The 22929-nt window shown below is 48.5% G+C and overlaps 1 protein-coding gene across 2 annotated transcripts in view; it reads right to left on the bottom strand.

Moving 5' to 3' along the window:
• Nucleotides 1-22707, bottom strand: part of PLCB4 (phospholipase C beta 4) — an 86377-nt gene extending 63670 nt beyond the window's left edge. For both annotated transcript variants that reach the window (XM_056856117.1, XM_056856118.1), the window contains exons 1-6: nucleotides 22622-22707; nucleotides 19045-19125; nucleotides 16843-16902; nucleotides 14088-14231; nucleotides 5126-5205; nucleotides 3138-3191 (exon numbers count right to left, since the gene is read on the bottom strand). In XM_056856117.1, coding sequence (XP_056712095.1) covers nucleotides 3138-3191; nucleotides 5126-5205; nucleotides 14088-14231; nucleotides 16843-16902; nucleotides 19045-19125; nucleotides 22622-22705 — 503 coding nt within the window. In that variant the 5' untranslated portion in view covers nucleotides 22706-22707. The remainder of the gene's footprint in view (nucleotides 1-3137; nucleotides 3192-5125; nucleotides 5206-14087; nucleotides 14232-16842; nucleotides 16903-19044; nucleotides 19126-22621) is intronic.
• Nucleotides 22708-22929: the final 222 nt, after the last annotated feature.

Below are 22929 nucleotides of genomic sequence, written 5' to 3'. Positions count from 1 at the left end.
CAGTGTAATTGATATGTGAGATGGTTTTGAACAAGTGGGAGCTCTAATAGACCAATGGAGTGTTTTTTCCACTTATGGTACCAGTAGAGATGAAGCAAAACTGTCTTTCTAGTTCTCTCTTTGCTATAGGTGAGAAGCACCTTGGTTTCTTAACATGTGAACCGTTTCTTCCCCAAATTCTTCCCCCCTCTCTTTTTATCTAGCAACAACAGCCCCTTAAATGGCCTGGGACCGTCGTATCTGCGGGACCATCGCCTCTCCTGGTACGCGCCCCAGAGAGCATTACGCTCGGCAGATACCAATATACTAGTTGTCCCCGGCTTGAAAAGTGACCAGCTGTCTTTGGCCAGGGCTTTTCGGCCCAGGCCCCGGCCTGATGGAACTCCCTCTCTAATGAGACCAGGGCCCTGCGGGATTTAACAGAGTTACACAGGGCCTGTAAGTCCGAAATGTCCTGCCAGGCCTATGGTTGAGGGCAGGGATGGTTTCCATCATAGCTGGCCTCCCCTCCCCTTCCCCTTCTTTTCCACCCGATCTCTATAGGGGACCTTGTGAGGTACCTTGGGAGCCTGAACAAGAGTTACGCTCTGCTCTAGATTGCCCCAGTAACGCAAGCCCAGCTCTCACAACGGGTATGAAGAGACGCCACCACGTCCTCTAAGGTAAGCTGGCCAGTGGGCAAACTCCCCTTCTGCTTCTCCATCCCTGGCCAGGGCTGGGTGGAAAAGCGTGAAGCCATCAGGGACGCACTGTTATTAGGATCTGCTTTCTTCCCCAGCCGGGTCGGCTACCCCAATGCCCACATTAAATCCTGAACTTCAGATGGCCGGTCTAACACTGCCTGACAGTCAGAACCAATGGCTGCATCTCCCCACCCCCCTGCTATTACTTACCAAAACAAAAACAGAACACACACATACATTTTCTGCCATCAATAACAATTTTGGGCTGCAGCCCTCGAAAGCAGAGCCCCTGTTTTACATCCCTTTGGAACTTCCTTCTGCATGTCGTTTCCTCGTCTCCTGTCCATTGGTCATTTCTCCAAATGCCCCAGCGGCTAGCCTCACTGGCAGCGAAGATGATGAAAAGCCAGCCATAAAGCAGAGACAGCCACCGTCTCGGCCCTGAAGATAATGCTGAATCCTATTACTTTTATCCAAGCCAGCAAGTCTGGGCATAACACATCCAATTATTATGAGTCCTTCCCAGACACCCACATGGGGTAATGCTCAGGGAACTTCCTCCTCCGACGATCTCTCTAAAGCCCCCCCCCCAAGGATTTGGACTTTCAGATGGAGTAACCGTTGGGGCGAGAGATTTGGGTTCACAGTCTCAGAGACCAAAGTGGAAGGCTCACCGTCCATCCCAGGGAATGTGTGTGGGGGTGGGAGGGGGCGAGAATGTTGGGCTCACAGGCCGCATGCTGAAGGGCATACACCATCTCATGAACACATGAAGCTGCCTTATACTGAATCAGACCCTTCTTGGCCCATGAAAGTCAGTACTGTCTACTCAGACCAGCAGCGGCTCTCCAGGGTCTCAGGCAGTGGTCTTTCACATCACCTACTTGCCTAGTCCCTTTAACTGGAGATGCCAGGGATTGAACTTGGGACCTTCTGCACGCCCAGCAGATGCTCTACCACTGAGCCACAGCACCTCTCCAAGGCCAATGGCATTGCCTGAGCTTTACCAACACCATTACGACTCTCACACCTGGCATGTGGGGAGAGGGGGCTAACGCTTTCCCCAGCACCGTTTCCCTGACCTTAAGTGGTCCGAGGAAGCCATTAACTGCCCCGCTGGGAAAACCTATATGCCCCCCCCCCAACAGATAGGTAAAAGGTAATGGTAGTCCCCTGTGCAAGCACTGGGTCATTCCTGACCCATGGGGTGATGTCACATCCCGACTTTTACGAGGCAGGCTGTGTTTAGGGGGCGGTTTGCCATTGCCTTCCCCAGTCATCTACACTTTACCCCCAGCAAGCTGGGTACTCCTTTTACTGACCTCGTAAGGATGGAAGGCTGAGTCAACCTTGAGCCGGCTACCTGAAACCGACTTCCGTCAGAGCTTTTGACTCAGAGCTTTTGACTACAGCACTGTAGCTTACCACACTGCGCCACGGGGTACACAACTGGTACACAAACATTTTCCCTAATGGAGCCACAGGGATGCCCTGGAACCATTGCAGGTTGGAAAATGGCACCAGAGGGAGGGGCTTAATCCTCCTCTCCCCCAATTGGCACCCAAGCCCCATTTTCCCCTGGAAATTTTAGTTTCAGCCAGGAAATCCTGGCACATGTCTCCTTGGCAGAACTCAGGAACGGGGCCCTGAAGTGAGGGGGGGGGGATCCTCCACTTCTCTGCATTGTCTGGAAAAGGGAAGGGTTTTGGGGCCTCTCTGCTGCATGCTGGGAGACAGAAAAACGTGCCCCAAATTTCAAACCATCTCCAAGGCTGGGCCTGAGGCCGAGACAGTCCCCTTCCCTTTTCCACATTGCCAAGAAAGATGGAGCAGGGCATCCCCTGAGCTGAGGAAAAGGGCAATTTCCTGAGGGAGGGAGAGGAAAAAACAAACTCCGTTTTTTCTCTGTCCACCTCTGATGGATCTCCCTGACCTTCTGCAATGTCACAATACAGGGCTCATGTCCCGGGCTGGCAGGCAGCCCAAAACATTTCTAAGCAGCAAGGGCCGGGGAGCTTAAGCCCCCCACCCCCAGGAGCAGTTCTCACTTTGAATGTCTTATTACTACACAGCAGAGAATAGGAGAAGGGTGGACGGGGAAATATCACGTCCGCTATCATATGATATCATGCCCCAAACAGGAGTGCCGCAAAGTTGCAACATGCCTGTTCCTGAGGGTGGGGGGAAAGAAATCACCCTGCTAATTAGGGGCCTGGGGCCACTTTGTGGGTGAATATTCATTTTCCAGGCATTTATTCTATGCATTCCTTTGTGATTTTCCTTTCTTCTTTAGAAGCTCCTTGATTCATAATTCTTGAGCAGCATAATTCTAAACATCTCAACACAGAGAAACCAGTAAGCAAACAGGCTCTGGCTTTATGCTTTCAAAGGAAGAATTAGACAACTGTACCATCCTTGCTGGGCCACCCGCCACCTGCCAGCAAACACCCTTACCTCCTAACTGGAATCTTGCCGTTGGTGTTCGTCAGAAACGCCAGTTTCATCCAGCTAAAAGGGAAGAGAAAATAATTATGAAAATGTATTCCACAGGAAGAGCACGGTGGGACTCGGCCCGTGTGTGCCAGGGAAGGAAGGCAAAAAAGCAGGGAGCCAGCCCCTGCCACATTCCCTACGTCAGCTGTAATGGATGAAGAAGATGGAGAAGAGTTGGTTTTTATATCCCAATATTCTTCTACCTTTAAGGAGTCTCAAAGCAGCTTACAATCGCATAGAACATAGGATCACAGAATCATAGAGTTGGAAGATGCCATAGAGGCCATCTAGTCCAACCCCCTGCTCAATGCAGGATCAGCCTAGAGCATCCCTGACAAATGTTTGTCCAGCCTCTGCTTAAAGACTGCCAGCGAGGGGGAGCTCCCCACCTCCCTAGGTAGCTGATTCCACTGCTGAACAACTCTTACTGTAAAAAAACTTTCCCCCTAATATCCAGCCGGTACCTCTCCGCTAGCAATTTAAACCCATTATTGTAAGTACTATCCTCTGCTGCCAACAGGAACAGCTCCCTGCCCTCCTCCGTGACAGCCCTTCTCCTTCCCATCCTCTCCCCACAACAGACACCTTGTGAGGTAGGTGGACCTGAGAGAGTTCAGAAAGAACTGTGACTGGCCCAAAGGCACCCACCAGGCTTCCTGTGGAGGAGCAGGGAATCAAACCCGGTTCTCCAGATTAGGGTCTGCCACTCTTAACCACTACATGAAGAAGAGCAGTTAGAGCGGTTCCTCAGAGGAACGAGGCTTCCTCGGGAGGTGGTGGGCTCTCCTTCTTTGGAGGTTTTTAAGCGGAGGCTAGATGGCCCTCTGACAGCAAGGCTGATTCTGTGAACTTAGGCAGATCATAAGAGGGAGGGCAGGAAGGGTCGTCCCAGTGTTTGGCTCTAGTGGCCCTTTCTTACATGCCCAGGGAAATGCCAATCGTCACTTGGGGTGAGGAAGCCATTTTCCTCCAGGCCAGATTGGCCAGGCATCATGGAAGGTTGTTGTTGTTGTTGTTTTGCCATCTTCTGGGCATGGAGTAGGGGGTCACTGGGGTGCGTGTGGGGGGGAGGTAGCTGTGAATTTCCTGCACTGTGCAGGGGGTTGGACTAGATGACCCTGGTGGTCCCTTCCAACTCTATGATTCTATGATTTTAAGAGGAAGAGAAAGAGGAAGAAATGAGAGAGTCAGCTTTTGCATCCCCGTTTTCTCTACCTTTAAGGAGTCTCAAACCGACTTACAATCACCTTCGGTTTCCCATAACTAGTTCTGGGCTCACCTCTTAATTAATTCGCGTCTCCCGAGCTCCCTCCAACAACTCTCAGGAAAACGTAGGTTTTTGCTGTTTTGAGCAAGAGTTCTCTGAGAAAGCTGGGAATGTTGTACTGTAAAAATGCTAAGCAACAGTAACACAAAGGCAGATCTGGGAAATGGTGGTAGGGGGTGTGGTGGCGGTGGGGGGGGTGTGCTCGTGTATTTTTTCTGTCTCCTTAAAACGGCCCAGGGAATCATCAAAAGCTGATAATTTTCTCTGCCCCTGGAGGTGCAGCTGTTGGCCACTCAACGCTGACAGTCTCAACCCAGGAACAACGTCTGCAAAGCTGGGCGACTGTTCTCCCCAGCAGAAGTTCACCCGAGGCCAAGAGCTACAACAGAATCACTCCACAGATTATACATCGACCAACATACTCTCACCATGAGAGCAGATTAGACTTCAGGAACATTTTTTTTTTATTTGTGGAAAAAAATTATGAACCGTAAATTAACACCACATTTCTCATGGATGTTTGCGTTCGTAGGGGAATGTCTCCCTGCTAACTTCCCAGATATTATCTCTGGCTGGACCAAGTAAGGAAAGGAATTCTTTTTTTGAAAGCGCGTGTAGGAAAAAAAAAATTGTAGCCAGCAACAAAACAAGAACTGAAAAGGTGAGAGAAGAAAAGACTTACTGTTTCTTGAGACATGTCATGGGACAGACGTTGTTAGCTCTAAAGTTATGGATGATCGATCTGAGTCCATCAGCCCATTGCTGAAAGACAAGAGATTAAACAAGTCAGTTATGGGAAATGCCAGAAGCACCAAGGAGCCCCCTTTTCTACAGCCGGCTGCGTCTCCATGGAACTGTGTAAAGGCTAATAATAATCACAACATCGCCCGTGGGAGCCTCCTCTGTTTTCTTCATTTGGGTATTGGATGGATCCCACTTTTATCCCTTACAGGGACACAAACGGCTAATGCAGTTCTGCCTGTCCCCATTTCATCCTCACAACAACAACCCTGTGAGGGAGGTTAGGTTGAGAAAGAGTGACTGGCTCAGGGTCACCCAGCAAACATCTGTGGAAAAGTGGGGATTCGAACCTGGGTCTCCCAAATCCCGGCCTGACTCTCCAAGCACTACAGTGGTTCCCGCATGCCTTATTGTGTTGAAGCCCTGACGAGCCTCCTGCGAGGTAGGTCAGGATTATTCTGCCCGTTATTTCCCTGCTCCGTCGTGGAAGCGAATGAGGTGACTTTGGGCCTGTCACAATCTCTTAGCCTTGCGCACCTCACAGCGTTGCTGTTGTGCAACCAAAGTGGAGAAGGGGAGAACAATGTTATAAACCACTTCCAGAGCCTGTCAGGAAGGAAAGAGAGATATGCATAAAGCAGATTTAAAAAAGAAAAAAAAAAGACCCCAAGTATTTCAGATGGGGACCTGGGCCAGGGGTTCAGCTTGTCTAACACAGCTGTTGCAACTGGATTCTGTTTTGATCTGTGAACTTCTTCACCTAACCCCGACCCCACCCCTTTCTCCATTCAGTTCAACAATTCCTTCCCCCCTTTCCCTCAAAGCCATATACAGCGGCCAGCCGAGTCTGCACTGATTTCGCTGGGTCGCTGCTCCTTTCCCCCTCTTTGCACATCCGTGCATTTAAGTAGCATCCAAAACCTGACCTTTGCTTCCCATCTGCTTCGTCAGGAGGGCTTTTCTAAGAACTCACACGCAGGTCCCACAGCGCTCACGTAACCAGCTACAGAAAATTCTCCTTCTCCAGTAATGACAAAAAATGGGGGAGCTTGAAGAAGAAGAGTTGGTTTTCATACCCTGCTTTTCTCTACCTTTTAAGGAGACTCAAAGTGGCTTACAATCGCCTTCCCCTCCCCACAACAGACACCCTGTGAAGTAGGTGGGGCTGAGAGAGCTGTGAAGTAAGAGAGCTGTGACTAGCCCAAGGTCATCCTGCTGGCTTCGTGTGGAGGAGTGGGGAATTGAAGTTTAAAAAAATGTACTCCAAGAAGCCCCCAGATCCCAGTAGCAGGAGATGCCGCGCCACGCACAGTGACGTAGAAAGAAACCTCCTTCGAACTCAACAGCGCTTACTCCAAAGGAAGCCCAGGAAGCGTGCCGCCATGCACAGACGGCATTTTGCAAGGGGGGCCCGCCAGGTGTCAGTAGAGGCACAGAAAGACTCACAACAAAGGAGGGATGAATTGGGGAGGGGGGGTAGAGCAAAGGAAGAGACAAACGCAGCCCAAACACCCAAGTCAGTTGCAGTTTGGCTCAGTCGTATCGGCTCGTTGGTTCTAATAAATGATTAATTCTCAAAAAGGAATAGAAAACCCCCTGCAGAAAAGCCACAGAGATGAGGAGGAGCTCAGTCCCGGGAGCCCCATGCCACAGAGGCCCATCGGACAGCAAGGCTGATTCTGTGCACTTGGGCAGAGCATGAGAGGGAGGGCAGGAAAGGGATGCGCCAGGGCTCGGCTCTCGTGGCCCTCTCTTACATGCCCCGCAAAATGCCCATTGCCACTGTGGGATGAGGAAGCAATTTTCCTCCAGGCCAGATTGGCCAGGGATTAGGGTTGCCAACCTCCAGGTGGTAGCTGGCATTCGCCTGCTATTACAACTGATCTCCAGCCGATAGAGATCAGTTCACCTGGAGAAAGTGGCCACTTTGGCAATCGGACTCTATGGCATTGAAGTCCCTCCCCTCCCCAAACCCCACCCTCCTCAGGCTCCGCCCCAAAAACCTCCCGCCGATAGCAAAGAGGGACCTGGCAACCCTACCAGGTATCCTGGAGGGGTTTTTGTTGCCATCTTCTGAGCATGGAGTAGGGGTGAAGGGGTCACTTGGAGGTGTGGAGGGAAGGTAGTTGTGAATTTCCTGTGTTGTGCAGGGGTGTGGACTAGATGACCCTGGGGGGTCCCTTCCAGCTCTCTCTGTGTTCCGATGTCCCTCACCTGCCGTTGCAGTTTACTTCATTTATACCCCACTTTTCTCCCCAACAGGGACCCAAAGTGGCTTAAAACTCCGTTCTCCCCTTCTCCATTTGATCCTCACAATCACCCTTTGAGGTAGGTCAGGCTACGCACGTGGGTCCGGCTCAAGGTCAGGAATGAGCTTCCATGGCAGAGAGGGGATTCAAACTGGGGGCCTCTCAGAGCCTGGTCCAACGCTCTAACCACTCCACCACATCGGTCTCTTCTCTTTAGTGAAGGAGCAAGAACACAATGCCTCAGATACAAAACAAAACACCCTGCTTGCGTGTGCATCTGTGCAGGAGCCTTCAGGGTTGGGGGAGAGTCCAGGCATGAGAGCTGCCATCGGGAGCAATAAGGTGAGGCCCGCGGCCCCCTGGTATGTCGCTTGCAGCAAGAACTGCTTCCCCCAATATCCTTCTTGAACCTGACACAAAAACTGTTCCCAGGCCACGACAAAGACTGGATGCTTTCAGTAACTTATTTGGGATACTACTCACAGGAAACACATGCAGGGCCAAGCACCATGGGTACACGTTACTCCTGTTCCCCAAATGCAATCTACTTTTGCCTCAGTGAAAAGCTCATAAAAGGGCCCACAAACAAAACTCACATATCTTCCCTGCGCCTGTCCAGAATCTTATTACAACGGGATCAGATCAAACAAGATGGTGGTTGTCTTCACACAACAAGGGCAAAATCTCATTACTCTGGCTTCTTCCATTTAGAAAAAGCCCGAAAAGAGATTACCAATGGAGTCAGGAACATCCTCCTCTCAAGGTTTTGGCCATACAGAATACCAGAAGAAGAAGAGTTGGTTTTTATATGCCGAGTTTCTCTACCACTTAAGGAAGAATCAAACCGGCTTACAACCACCTTCCCTTCCCCTCTCCACAATAGACACCCTGGGAGGCAGGTGGGGCTGAGAGAGCTCTAAGAGAACTGTGACTAGCCCAAGGTCACCCAGCTGGCTTCATGTGGAGGGGCGGGGAAACAAATCCCATTCTCCAGATTAGCATCCACAGCTCATATGGAGGAGTGGGGAATCGAACCCGGTTCTCCCAGATCAGAGTCCACCGCTCCAAACCACCACTCTTAACCACTACACCATACTGGGGGGGGGGCACGGGGAGGAGGAGAGAGAGAAGCCAGCCAGCCAAGTGTTAGTTTGGTTGTCCTGGCTGTAGAAATGATGGAATGATGATGGACGTAAGGACAACCTCTTCTGTTGGGGCATGACAAGTTATGGGGCTAGGTGGAAACAACGAGCAAAGACCCCGTAATGGGTCTGTAGCAATAGGAGCTAGTCAAGGTCAGCAATGAAATGAGGGGTTAACATCTCTTGCCTTCCACCCGGACACACCTGAAGTTTGCCCCACACAAAGCTTATTTCAATCAAACTCATTGTTCAAGATGCATGAAGTCAACCTTAAGCACCTGCTTTTGATGGAGACCACAGAAGGATGCCACATAAAAGAACAACCAACTATGGAAAAACTCCTACGACTTTTCCCCTCCTTTTGTCCATCACAGCTTAACTGCTGGGGCAGAGTTGAAGAACTGCCAAGTTTTCCAAATCAAGGTTATTATTAAACTTTAATCCCTGAATTATGCAGCTCCTTGGTTTCAGGCCTTTTAAAACAAACATATTAGCTCGTGTTCCTTAAAATGTCAGGTCTAACTTTTTCTGGGGGAGGGAGGATTTAACCAAGGGATCCAATCAGGAGTCAAACTAAGAGACGGAAAGAAAACTACAGTGCTGCATAACATGCAGCTTGTTGCTTGCTCCAAAACCGAATTTAATAGCGCAATCAGGGGAACACAGTTTCAAGTACACATCAACTTAACAGAAAGTCGCCTTCCAATATTAGCTAAGCGCCGACAGCACCAGTGTTCAACAGGTAGATCTGATCTCGTGCCGACGTACAACTAGGTCATAACCTGACTTGAAAGCAGGTCACCACAAAGCCACGAGGACCAGAGCAGCTGAGACGGGAGAAAGGGGGAGAGGTGCGGAGAAGGAAGATACAGTCCACAAATCAAGTGGGTCTCACGATACAAGGTTTGTTTGCAAAAGTTGAGATTAAAGGGAGCCCCATCACCTTTAATTAAAGGAGGGGCCCTGGCAGAGCATCTGCTTGGCATGTGGAAGGTCCCAGATTCAACCCCTGGCATCTCCAGTTAAAAAGATCAGGTGGTAGGCCAGTGGTTCCCAAACTTTTCAGGCCACCTCCCCCTTGGTTCTACAAACTCAACCCCAGCGCCCCCTATCCTATCCGACAACACAGTTGAAGGGGTCCGCCTCTAGCACCCCCCTGCTGCCCCCTTGCCTCTTAGTGCCCCCCTAGGTAATCCCACTGCCCCCCGGGGCATGGTACCGCCCACTTTGGGAACCACTGCTGCGGGTGATCATAGAATCATAGAATTATAGAGTTGGAAGGGACCACCAGGGTCATCTAGTCCAACCCCCTGCACAATGCAGGCCATTCACAACTACCTCCTCGCCACACACACCCAGTGACCAGAAGATGGCCAAGATGCCCTCCCTCTCATCATCTGCCTAAGGTCACAGAATCAGCATTGCTGACAAATGGCCATCTAACCTCTTCTTAAAAACCTCCAGGGAAGGAGAGCTCACCACCTCCCGAGGAAGGCTGTTCCACTGAGGAACAGCTCTGTTAGAAAATTCTTCCTAATGTCTAGACGGAAACTCTTTTGGTTTAATTTGAACCCATTGGTTCTGGTCCGACCTCCTGGGGCAACAGAAAACAACTCGGCACCATCCTCAATATGACAGCCTTTCAAGTACTTGAAAATGGTTATCATATCACCTCTCAGTCTTCTCCTCTTCAGGCTAAACATACCCAGCTCCTTCAACCTTTCTTCATAGGACTTGGTCTCCAGACCCCTCACCATCCTTGCTGCCCTCCTCTGGACACGTTCCAGCTTGTCTACATCTTTCTTAAGTTGTGGTGCCCAAAACTGAACACAGTACTCTAGGTGAGGTCTAACCAGAACAGAGTAAAGCGATACCATCACTTCGCGTGATCTGGACACTAGACTTCTGTGGATGCAGCCCAAGACTGCATTTGCCTTTTAAGCTACCGCATCACACTGCTGACTCATGTTCAGTGTTTGGTCTACTAAGACCCCAAGATCCTTTTCACACACACTACTGCTCAAACAAGTCTCCCCCATCCTATAATTATGCATTTGATTTTTCCAATCTAAATGCACAACTTTACATTTGTCTTTGTTAAAGTGCATTTTATTAGTTCTAGCCCATTTTCTCCAGCCTGTCAAGATCATCCTGCATCTTGGCTCTGTCTTCTACTGTATTTTCTACCCCTCCCAATTTAGTATCATCTGCACATTTAATAAGCATCCCTTCTATTCCTTCATCCAAATCATTTATAAAGATGTTGAACAACACAGGGCCCAGCACAGATCCCTGAGGAACTCCACTAGTCACTTCTCTCCAAGTGGATGAGGAACCATTGACTAGCACTCTTTGGGTGCGATCTGTCAACCAGTGGGAGAGACCTTCATCTGAGACCTGGAGAGTCACTGCCCCCTCATCTTGATAGACCAAGGGCCTGATTCAGCATAAATGCCTAAAAAGTTGCAAACTATTATTGACCAAGTCTGGGAGTAGCTCTCTATATTGTTGCAGACAAACCAATTTCAAGCAGCAAGAAGTTTCCTTTGGAGGAGAGACTTATGGGTCTCGATAACGTTTGCTTTATTTCCAACTACACAAGCAGAGCATCACGGACACAAACAGGCACTTAGCAGATCCCTGGAGAGCAACTTGTCCAGCTTCCAGCTAGAGTCTCTCAGCCTGGCCCTGTTCTCTTTTCCCACACGGCTCTTTTTCCCTGCACGTCTTTGTGACAGACTCTAATCTCAGACCCTGCAGGTGGACGGCCCATTCAGAAAATACTGCTGCCATTCAAAGACCATTACAACTGTATTGTCGCATCTCTGACTGCCAACAGGCAGCAATTTAAGCCAGCCAAACTCAACACAAAAGAAAGGCTCAGCTCAGGCACCCTGTGAAACCACCTTTCTTTTCAAACTGGTTAGTTGGTGAAACTGCGGGGCTGGCTTGCAGTCAGTCACTCCGATACTGGTTTGCCTGGACAAATGCTAATTTTGTCACCCTTGCTCCATAGCTAGGGAAGGAAGCGCCCAAGCACCAAGACAGGATATACCCATAAAATCATGGAAGGGACCACCAGGGTCATCTAGTCCAACCCCCTGCACAATGCAGGAAATTCACAACTACCTCCCCCCCAAACACCCCAGTGACCCCCTACTCCATGCCCAGAAGCTGGCCAAGATGCCCTCCCATGGGGTTCAGATCCTGACCAACCATGGTTAGTGCAGTGGTCCAAGGCTGCCTGTCCACACTATCCACAGTTTGTCTCATTAAACCACCACTTTGTGTTGTGTCTGAACTAAGCAAAAAGCCCCAACACAGCAAGCAGCAGGAACACCTTGATGCATTTCAGTGGGTTTTGTCTCAATGTGGCCACCCAAACAAGAGGGGCCAAAAGGAGATTAAATGAATGCCTCAGCCTCCTTCTTCCAGTGCAAGCACCTGGGATTTAATTTCCATTCCCATAAGTGTCCTCCAACATCTCATGAGAATCGTTTCATTTCTTTTGAAATTAAGAAGAACCCCTAGCAAATTCTTTTCAGCAAGAACAGCCAGCCAGAAGTGCTTGACTCCATAACCACCGGCACTTCCGCAGCACACAGTATATTAACCAAACCACTGCAATAGTACATTCCTATCAATGAGTATGGAGCTATTTCCATTAAGTGTTCATAGCAGTTTTGCAAATATGTTTTGACTGGAAGATGCTATTAAACGCTCCTGCCCATTAAGCTAAGCTTGTGTTTTCCCTAATGAACTATTTGCACTTAGGTTGCCTTCCCTAAAGTACCATCTTCTTGAGAACATTATTGTTCCCCATATAAATTGATATGCATGCATATTCTAATGCCCATAACCACCCTGAAAATGAGCTGGCACTCAGCCGTGACTCTTTGGAAACCCCGTGCAATCGCACTTCTCCGTCTCATGCTGGTATTTTGGGGGGAGCAGACCGCCATGGCAAGAAAAGCCAAAAAATCAGCATACTCTCAATTACGCTTGCCCTGGGCTGTTGCCTGTGGATGTGAGGTCTCATTGGCAGACCTTAAGAGAAGGGAGGGGCCTGGGACACAGCGACAGCCTTTGCTGATGACAGATCATACGTTGCTCTCGTCCACATTCAACTGCAGAGTGTTTCCAATGGACTCCATCTAGTTTTCTGCTTTGTCTATGACAAAATATGTCCAGCCACTCCTCCCAGCGACACCCTTGAAATGCTGTGTGTCCTGTCGCTTCTAAGAACCAAACAGCACAAGTCAGACTAGTGCAGACTCTTCTTTCAAAAATAAAGTATTTACTGAAAAGCATCTTGAATCCAGAGTCCTAGCTGCTGCAGACAAAGAAGAGGAGTTGGTTTTTATACCCCAATTTTCTCTACCTTTTTAAGGAGTCTCAAACCAGTTTACAGTCGCCTTCTCCCCCCCCCCCCACACACACAACAGACACCTTGTGAGGGCTGAGAGAGTTCAGGGAGGTGGGGCTGAGAGAGTTCAGGGAGAGCTGTGACTAGCCCAAGGTCAACCAGCAGGCTTCACGTGTAGGGGTGGAGGAATCAAACCTGGTTCTCCAGATCAGAGTCCACCGCTCCTAACCGCGACTCCATGCTGGCTCTCAAAAGTGCAGTGAGCCATGACAATTCTCTTTTTGCTCTCCTAAGCCGCAAATAATTGCCCAGGATTCCATATGCAAAAACCTGTTTGTCCTAAACACTGCATTTTTCATGACAGATACATGATATAAAGTAAAACAAAAACAACACTACAATACACAAGGCAAATAGAGGAGAATCCATGGTGTAGGAGCAGAACACTTGCTATTCATTCCTGTCCAAGGTCACGGGTTCAACTCTCGGCATCTCCAGCTACAAGATCTCCAGCAGCTCGCTGGGAGAGACCCTGGACAGGCATGCCCAGTTAGAGCAGGGAGCAGAACGGACCAGCGGGCTGCCCTGGGGACAGGGTTTGGGCCCCAAACTCTCCTACGCCCTTAAATCCACTGGCCCACAATGTTCAGCGTTTTGAGATTTCTTTTTGCACTTTGTGAAATGTCAGATGATTTATTTTTCCGTTCAAGCTAACATGGTGTGCAAAGGATAAATACAGAAACACGTCCCTTGGAGAGGAGTCAAGATCAGAGTGTTATTCTTTCTAATTCTTTAGTCAGATGAAAAGCAAAGTTCTAACAGTCTTCCAGCAGCCCTACTTTGAAGAGTTACAGATAACATCGCTCACGGTAATTGAAGTTTATCACACATCTACACACTTCCGAAGTTGCCATTCAATCATCTTCCCACACGGGGGAAACACCCAAGCGCTTGAGAAGGAAGCCCTGCGCTGACTCACTCCGCAAAACGATGACTCCACTTGCATGTTTACGGTTTGGGGCCTGTTTTCCTTTGCCCGGCCTCCTCCAGATCTGCTCTCGCTAGGATTCCAACGACTGCTGCTTATTCCTCCATAGATTGTAAGGGATTTATAGAAAGGAAAAGAGGTCTGCTTAAGGGCAATACCTTTGCATCTTCCGTGCTTTCTGCCACCATGTATGTGAAGCTGATGTTCACCAGGTCCGTGCCGCTACAAACGCACACAATACGCCCTTCCAGCTCATTTTCTGTTTTGCCAACAGCTTCGAGAGCAGCGAGTATTTTGGGGTCCTGTTAAACACGATACACACCTTGTTAGTCACCCAGAGCTAAAGCAGAAAGGGACGTTAATCTTTTCATACATTTAACCTGTAAGTCTGTTTGGTTAGTCCTAAGTATTCAAAGTATTTGAAGGGCTGTCAGTTGGAGGAAGGCAGGGAGCTGTTCTTGTTGACAGCAGAGGAGAGGACTTGCTACAGTGGGTTTAAATTGTGGGCAAAGAGATACCGGCTGGATATCGGTGGGGGGGATTTTTTTTTACAGTAAGAGTTGTTCGACAGTGGAATGGAATCTACCTAGGGAGGTGGTGAGCCTCCCCCTCACTGGCAGTCTTCAAGCAGAGGCTGGACAAGCACTTGTCAGGGATGCTCTAGGCTGATCCTGCATTGAGCAAGGAGGTTGAACTAGATGGCCTCTATGGCCCCTTCTGACTCTCTGATTATAATATTTTCATCGATACATCAAGTTCCCTTCATGATCACAAACTGATCAAGACAGCTGAACCATGAAAGTAGAGACTGGTATTTTAAATGCAACCAATGATTATGTAAGGGCCTTTTTCATATGGCAGAATCCTGACGTTCCAGAGTATTGAGGTTACAGTTTTCACATTCTATCTCTGTGCTACCCAACCATGATTCGTCCTACATCAGCTCAAGGTGGGTAAGATATTCAGATCACAGGCCTGGGGGTGGGGGGTGGGGGAGAGTGTAGCTTTGGAACAAGAGTCCCTCCAGCAGTACAGAGTTGTCTTCCTGGTAGCGTTATGTTGCACTTCAGGTACAACGCAGTCACAAAGAAGCACCTAGGGAGAGGGGACTGTGGCTCAGAGGTAGAAGGTCCCATGTTCAATCGCTAGCCTCTCCAGCTACCTTCCTTCCTTCCTTTAATGGCACAGCTCCTAGCCAACAGGCTGTGAGCTAAACCATACTGAACTACAAGGATGAGGCAGAAGGAGATGTGAAAGACCCTCCTCCACCCGAGGCTCTGCTTGGCACACAGAGGCAGTCCCAGGCGTAAACCTCAGCCTCATCTGTGAAAAGGGTCAAGTAGCAGGTGACGTGGAAGGACCTTGAGATCTGAGAACCTGAGTGTTTTCCACAAGGGACAAGCTTGCGTCGTCTGCCTGTCCCTGCCGCACTGGCTGATACAGCGCAGAGACTGTGGGGCTTCCACACAACAGGTTTCCCTTTTTTTTATTGGTGATTATATCAGTATACCATGATATAAAAAGATCCATCAGGGTCTCTGAGTGACCAGCTTTCATTTTTAAAAAAGTGAGTCTCCAGCCCATTTCATTGCCGAGATATACCTTTCCCCATATATCTCCACAAGAAAAGGGGCTAGAGGCTCACTTAAAAAAAAAAAGCTGGGAATCCAGGGAACCTGATGGATCTTTTAATATCATGGTATATTGATATAACGTTATTAAATGGCTGTTTTTAAAAAAGTATTCTGAAGTAGGAAGAGGAAATGGCTTCCGTGGGGAAAATGGATGCTGTGTGGGTGGGACCAGGAAAACCCAAACGTTACCACCCACATCTGACAAACAACCAGGCTTTACTGTGATCTTTCTCAAACTTCAGAGAAAAGCAGGTTTGAGAAAGATCAGAGAAAAGCTTGGGAACCCCTTGGAGGGGCACAAATGCACCATAACGCTGTGGGGAAGCAGGAAAAAAGCCCCACTTCCTGACAGCATCAAACCTGGGACAAATAACCTGCACAGAAACACCCCTAGAGAGCCAGTGCCAGAGTAGACAATCCTGACCTGGAGATGCCCACACATGTGCACCTCCCAGCCCCAACTATTTAAATGGTCACGTTGAACAAATGCTTAGGTATCTGCTACATAAATCAAGAGGACTAGATGATTAAATTGTGCTCTTTGCAGTTTTCTTGCAGGAAGGATACACTAGCCTGACTTTTCCCAGGTTTTTTTTGTTTATTTGTTGTTGTGAGCCTTTCCATCCCAGGGGTTGGATCCAGCACAAAAATTCCTGCTTCCGTTCCAGTTCTCACGCAAGACGAAATGCAAGAAAAAAATGATGGTAACCGTTTGAGTGAAGTTAGACTGAGCGTATTCCCACTTGCACTTCTGCTTCCACAGGCTCTTGTTCAACCAATTTCTGGGCACTACAGTATACAGGAAGGAAAGTACAAGATGTTGCGCTGGTGTTTGTGCTTCCACTCGCGCATCCCTGGATCCTTCGTCAGTGTTTGCAGCAGGTGTTCCTAATGCACTTCTTTCCTTTATGGCATTTTTAAATGACTTTTTTTTACATTTTTGGATCCTATGTCAGTAATACACAATGGATGCAAAAATAACTTTGAAAATTTAGTTTTGTAAAAAGGGGGACACAAGGAAACAGTGCAAGAATCAACATTTATGGGCCCAATCCACACAAGCAAAACTGAAACAGACGTTTTCAAAGCGAACGATGAGGGGTGGGAAAGCTGATTACATCCCCATCTTTAAACCTTTTGTTCTATAGCCTTTATTCTGTGCCACTTACGTATGCTCTGCTTTAACAAAAATTAGATTCCAATCTCCTCTTCCAGTTCCAATATCAAATCAACACTTCCAGTGTTTCAAACAATACTGTAAAATGAATTATAGGAATACCTTTGGCACTGCTCCAACACGAATACTGTTGACAAGGGAACATTCTAAAACTTGCCCTTCCTGGAAAAAACAAAAGAAAGGGCAATGAGGCCCGAGGTCTGATGTATTACGGTACACATCCAAACAGGAAACAAAGCAAGTCCAGAGTGAAAAAGCACAATCACAACTAACAAAAAGCAGTACAGATTCTATTCAGTGGGGTTAAAGCATACTTGTCATCGATATACTTACTTCCCAAGTGTGGGACCCATCTGCGGATATCTAAATCTGTGTATCGGGGCCATGCTTACCCAAAACAGATTTGTCTGCAAGCGTAAGGGAACTCCCTAGGTTTGCAGAAAAATCTGAAAAGTTAAAAAAAAAATCATCGCGGGGTATAATTTTCCCCCAAATTACCATTGGTAAGCTGGACAGGTGGGGCCCCCAGTGACGGCTGCTTCTATGGCAGCACCCCGGACCCCAGCAGTGGTGGCGCTGGAGTTCAGGAGCTGTGGCCTGGGCCCAGCCACGGCGGAGCCTGGAAGGCGTAGCAGCGGAGTGTGGGAGCCTCTCCAGGCCAGCGGCAGCAGACGGCGGGAACAACCACTCCGGGCAGGGCCATGGCGGCGGACACTGGAAGCTGCTCCATGCCTGGCCGGGGCGAATGTCGGGAACTGTCCCAGACTCGGGGCAGCTCCCAGACACTGACGCCACAGCTGCACTCCAAGGCGAGCCATGCTGGACGGCGATGGGGGGGGAAAGATTTCCCCACGCGTGTTTCGCAGGGCCCTCGCTTGTATATTCTAATAGCAAAGTCAGCCAATTCTGAGGATACTAAAATTTGGTGACAAGAGCTGTGAACAGGCAAGGCAGCTGTGTCTACAACACTCTAGGTTTGCAGGAAAATGTGAAATCTAAAAAAAAATACATTGTTTTTTTTTTAAAAAAAAAAACACCCAAATGATAAAAGGAATGCCTGCAGCTTTAACAAACGGATTCCCTCAGTGGCTGTTGCTCTGCAACCACAGTATTGGCCTTTGAGGGAGGACTCATCAGGACTAGTCCTGTCAGCAACCACTGGGTGACTTGATACCACCCAACTGTATGACTCACCCAGGCCTGGCTGCTTGCTACTGTTCAACAGCAGGCTACCCTATGAAAGCCGGTGTGGGGCCAGCAGTTAGCACTTCAGAGTAGGGTCCGGGACACCCTGGTTTAAATCACCACTCTGCCAGGGAAGCTCACCAGGTGATATTGAGCCAGTCACATACTTTCATCCTATCCTACCTCACAGGGTTGTTGGATAAGAAGGAGGAGAGGAGAGTGATGTTAGCTGCTTTTGGTTCCCACTGTGGAGAAAGGTGGGGTATAATGAAGTAAATAAATAATAGCTGAAGATGGGAGGTAGATCAAAGATAGGTTGGTGAATGGCTGAGAAGGAGAGAAGGAGACAGGGAATGGGGAGACAATATGGGGGTTGCCAGGAGGAGGGAAAGGGGAAATAATGTTTGGGTTGCTCTACAGCAAATAGATAAGGTGGAGAGCCTGCTGCCATCCCCAGGGTAATCTCATAAAACAGCTCAGGTGATTACCCAAATGTAAGCAGACTACTACATTCGCAACAGCCGCTAGGACAGAAGTGGGCTGTAGCAGGCAGGTGTGGCGTCACCACCAGCCCTATACATTCCGAATCCCATCAGCAAGTTAACTACCCCAATGCAATTCTCTACACCTCTGACACTCCCTTAAGTAACTCCCGGGGTCACATCTCTCTCCCCAACGTGCCTTCCTGCATCAGAAGGCAGGTGGGAGTCGTAGGGGAGAGGCCTGTTCCAGGAGGCTCTACAGCAGGGGTGTCAAGCATCAGGCCCGAGGGCCAGATCCGGCCCCTTGAGAGCTCTTACCTGGCCTGTGAGCCACCTGAGGCAGCACCCCCCCCCCCCGCTGTCAATCTGGGCTGGCGAGGCATGGCCCGGCCCAACCAAGTGACTTTTATGTCATATAAGGCCCTCGTAACAATTGAGTTCAACATCCCAGCTCTACAGTATGGAGTTATGTGAGAACACCCTTTTCCCAGCTGTGGACTTCCTCTTAGAAATTAAGGCCCTGATCATTAGGAGTTAAGGCCAATAATACAACAGCACTCTTTTATAGGTATGCGTGCTTCTCAGACTGGGAACTGTTTCCAAAGATAGCATTGTTCTTGAAATCAGTTAACTGTACCTTTCCTTCACTTTTCCATGTTAGAAAAAAGCCAAATTCATCCACTTTAAAAAGACAGTTGGGTTCAAACACAAAAGATTCCTGTTGAAAGAGAAAATCATTCAGCCAACTAGTCAAGAGATCATTTAAAAGATACATCGATTACCCCATGCATTTTTCAGATCATATACTTTGAATGTTATAAATACCTGAACCTGCAGGCTCACGCAGTGGCCTGATGTGATACTCAAATTAAATATACATCACAAATGACAAATCCAACAAACTAGCATGCCATTTTCAGAGCACCCAATAGTGTCCTCTCCATCATACAGAATCACAGAATCATAGAATCGCAGAGTTGGAAGGGACCACCAAGGTCATCTAGTCCAACCCCCTGCACAATGCAGGAAATTCAGAACTGCCTCCCCCCAACCCCAGTGACCCCTGTTCCGTGCCCAGAAGATGGCCAAAAAAAATCCTCCCTGATCCCTGGCCAATCTGACCTGGAGGAAAGTTGCTTCCCGACCCCAAAGTGGTGATCGGCAATCGACAATCGGTGTCATCTCATACTCTCTGAGGCAGCAGGGCAACGGATGGACAACTGCGCTGCTGGACCCCCTGCAGCTACACGGGTGGTCTTCATCCACTCAAAACCTGGACTCACTTTTAATAACCCCCCCCCCCATTCAACCACATGAGACCCAGTGCCAGGTTCCACTCTGGTCCGGCTTTGACTTGGGAGGAAGACTCTTTGGAGAAAGACATTCATGTGTTCCTGCCCCCCAGAGTCCCCAGGGGGAGGCGCCAGGCCCCCTTGCTTTCTCTACCGCAGCAGGATTCCATTCCAGAACCCGTGGGGACAAAGCAGACCAGGAACGTCGCCTCCAGCCCTCTCAGAGTCTCCCCCAGGGATTCCGAAACCAAAGAAGAGAGCCAGAGCCCAAGTCTGGAGCTGGCGAAGAAGCACACACTCCAGGTCTCCCGCAGAAGGAAGGAGACTCACGCTACTCTAGACCAGTGGGTTCCTGGACGTTTGGGGGGAAGCCCTCCCCTTGGTTCTAAGGATTGAAAAATCATGGATTTATACCACCAATCATGAACAAGATCCAGTTGTCCAGCACTCTTTTGAACAGAACTTTTGTTTGCAGAGCCGAAAACACAGATGCAAAGCCTCTGGCTTCTCTGCTCACTTCTCACGACGGCCCCACCTAAAGCTCTCGACTTCAAGCCCTTTCAGGTTTCCACGATTGCATATGGTCTTGCCTAATACTTGTCCAACATTTCCATTTTACAATTAACGTTGCGCAGTTCGTCTGGTTTTGGAATTTGGACAGGTGTGTAAAGGAAATGAATAACTGACCCAGGTAAGATATAACATAATATATAAGTGGGAAAAATTAAGGGGCTTATGGGGTCTGAATTATGTGGAACCTGAAAGCACCAGTACAACCATCATGTAGATTGTCACAGAAGGGGTAATACCACAAAGGGGCTAATCAACACATTAAACTTCATGGGTGCCATGACCCCAAAGCATAGCAAAGTCCTGTGTTCTGGGGATTTGTACTCAGTGTGCGGGGTGACGACAGGGAATGAGAGGCTGATCCGGGCCTCCCGTAGCCCTATCCAGCCCTCTCGGATTCATGGAGGCCAGGCAAACTCGGGCCGCTTGGTCCAGTACAGAAAGGAGGGCCAGACCAGTCTCTCATTCCCGGCAAACAGTAGCCGCATAGCTACTATAGGAGGAAACAGCATTCCCCTACAGGCAACAGAACCACAGTGGACTGTTGCAGCTTAAAAACAATTATGGATGGATCCGCATGCAAATAACAACCACTGAGCGAGCCTTCCTTTATTAGTTTACTTGATGCTGACGCGAAAGCGGGGGATGAAGTATCGAGCTGCCTTGGCAGGCCTTGATGTTCAAAAATACCTTTTCTTCATTTCAAGAGATTAGAGAATGAAGTCCAAGTGTTACTGAAGGGATTCACTGAGACTAATTTTCTTTTTATTTGTCGGTTACTCATCTTGTTAAATGGATCCTCTGGTTAATCTAGCAAGAGCTGGACAGATGAAGCCAACAGTTCTGTTTATGTGAAGACTGTTAAAGCGCCAAAGAACCCTGGCCTGTGAACTTCAGTTAAGCAGAGGTCTACCCCCCCCCATCTATTCCTAAAAGGATGGTTGAGCAGATGACTGGATTAAAAGGGGGGGGGACAAAACGTTATCAGTCGCTCACAGGATACCCTTCCCGTTCCACATGCACACGGGCACAATTTCTTTTTACAAGTTCACAAATATGAAAACCACAGCTAATGCTCTTATAAGCGCATCTCAATGGAGTTGAAGAGCTAGTTTTTGGTTGTGCACCAGAATGCTCAGCTCCTCAGGCGCATGGGAGCAAAAAAGTGGTTTGACCTTAATAACAAAGCTGCTAAGGTGACCTGGGTTTCCCTGGCTTTGCTCCCATGGACAGAAAAGGGGACAATTTTCTCCCATTCCCCCCTTCCACTCCTGACCTCCATGCTGTTCGTGGTGGGGGGGTACTCTATCCCCCAAAACAGGACATTTCGGGCTGCAGCAAGAGCAGGGGAGGCAGGAAAGTCATGCCCCGCTGATGAAAATCATTTTTGCCCATGAAAAATTCCAGTGGATGCAAGCCCCCTGCTGGTAGCTAACGCCAAAAGGTCAAACCGGAGAATCTCTAGCCAAGTTAGGGAGGTGGGCCTGGGCCCCCTCACTTTCAATCTTCAGGAGGCAGCTGCAGACAGTTTTACGTAGGACTGCATTAGAATAATTTAGTTTTTATTTACTGTCAGTCCTAACTGAGGTTTTAAACTCTGGGCTTTTAGGTATTTTTTTGTTCGTTTTTTAATAATCATTGTTTTATTTACATTGCAATTTGCCTTGAATTTTCCAAGGTAGGAAGGCAGCTAATAAATATTTCTAAATAAATAACCAGGCTACAAAATCCCATGTCTCAAAAAACTCTTCTTACTCTGTAGGAGAAGACAATCCTTCCCTCATGGGTTTTTTTTTTGTTGGTTTGTTTTTTTGTCTGAGGTACAAAGGTCCATTGCAACAACGCATTCCCACCCAAGGCCATTTTCCACTGATGGAAGGCACTTCTGCTAGCAGGATGGAACTTTTTTGCAAGACCTCCCACCCACCCCCGAGCTCCCCCAAATGCTGCTTCTGGCGGACAAGAGACCCTCAGGGACATCACGAGGGCAGAGTGGGGATCGGTCATGAGAAGTGGGAAGCAGTGAAAACGGACAGAAGGGGACTTTTAGATCCAAGCCAAGGAGCCTCACCACACAGAGAGAGCTGTATTGTGGGACTGTGCCCTCCTAAGCAGTCACATTTCGTATTACTATCATAGTTAGAACTATATGATCACTATGCAATCGTTAAGAACACTTTCCTGGGAGTAAGTCCCCTTGAACAGACCAGATCTGCTTAGATCTGTGGTGTTGTGGTTCAGCATGAGTCCCTCTCAAGCGCGGGCCTTGACAGGGACCTTGACAGAGGGGGATTTCCATGGCCAGACTTTAGCCTACCCTATTTGGGGGCAACATTACGTAAGATGCCTTACCTCCTCATATCGGTCAAACATGGCACCCTCTTGAAGAAAGGACGGGACTGGCTTCTGCCAGTTGAATTCATAGGGTTTCGCCATTATTATTTTTTAAAACCCTGAAACAAAACAAATAAGAGAAATTAGCATCTGCCTGTTGGAACATAAAGCAGGCTGAGCAGCGCATTTGGTTTGATATGAACCATAATAAAATGGTTCATCAGAACTTCTCTTGCCACCATTTAATTTCTATGACAATTTACCCCAGAGAAACAGTCAGTAGTTGAAAAACGGAGAATTAGATTCAAATATATCTGAACCACACA

This window comes from Euleptes europaea, chromosome 10 (assembly GCF_029931775.1).
Source record: "Euleptes europaea isolate rEulEur1 chromosome 10, rEulEur1.hap1, whole genome shotgun sequence".
Lineage (NCBI taxonomy): Eukaryota > Metazoa > Chordata > Lepidosauria > Squamata > Sphaerodactylidae > Euleptes > Euleptes europaea.
The sequence above is the reverse complement of the archived record's forward strand: the minus strand, read 5'-3'. Positions and strand labels throughout refer to the sequence as shown.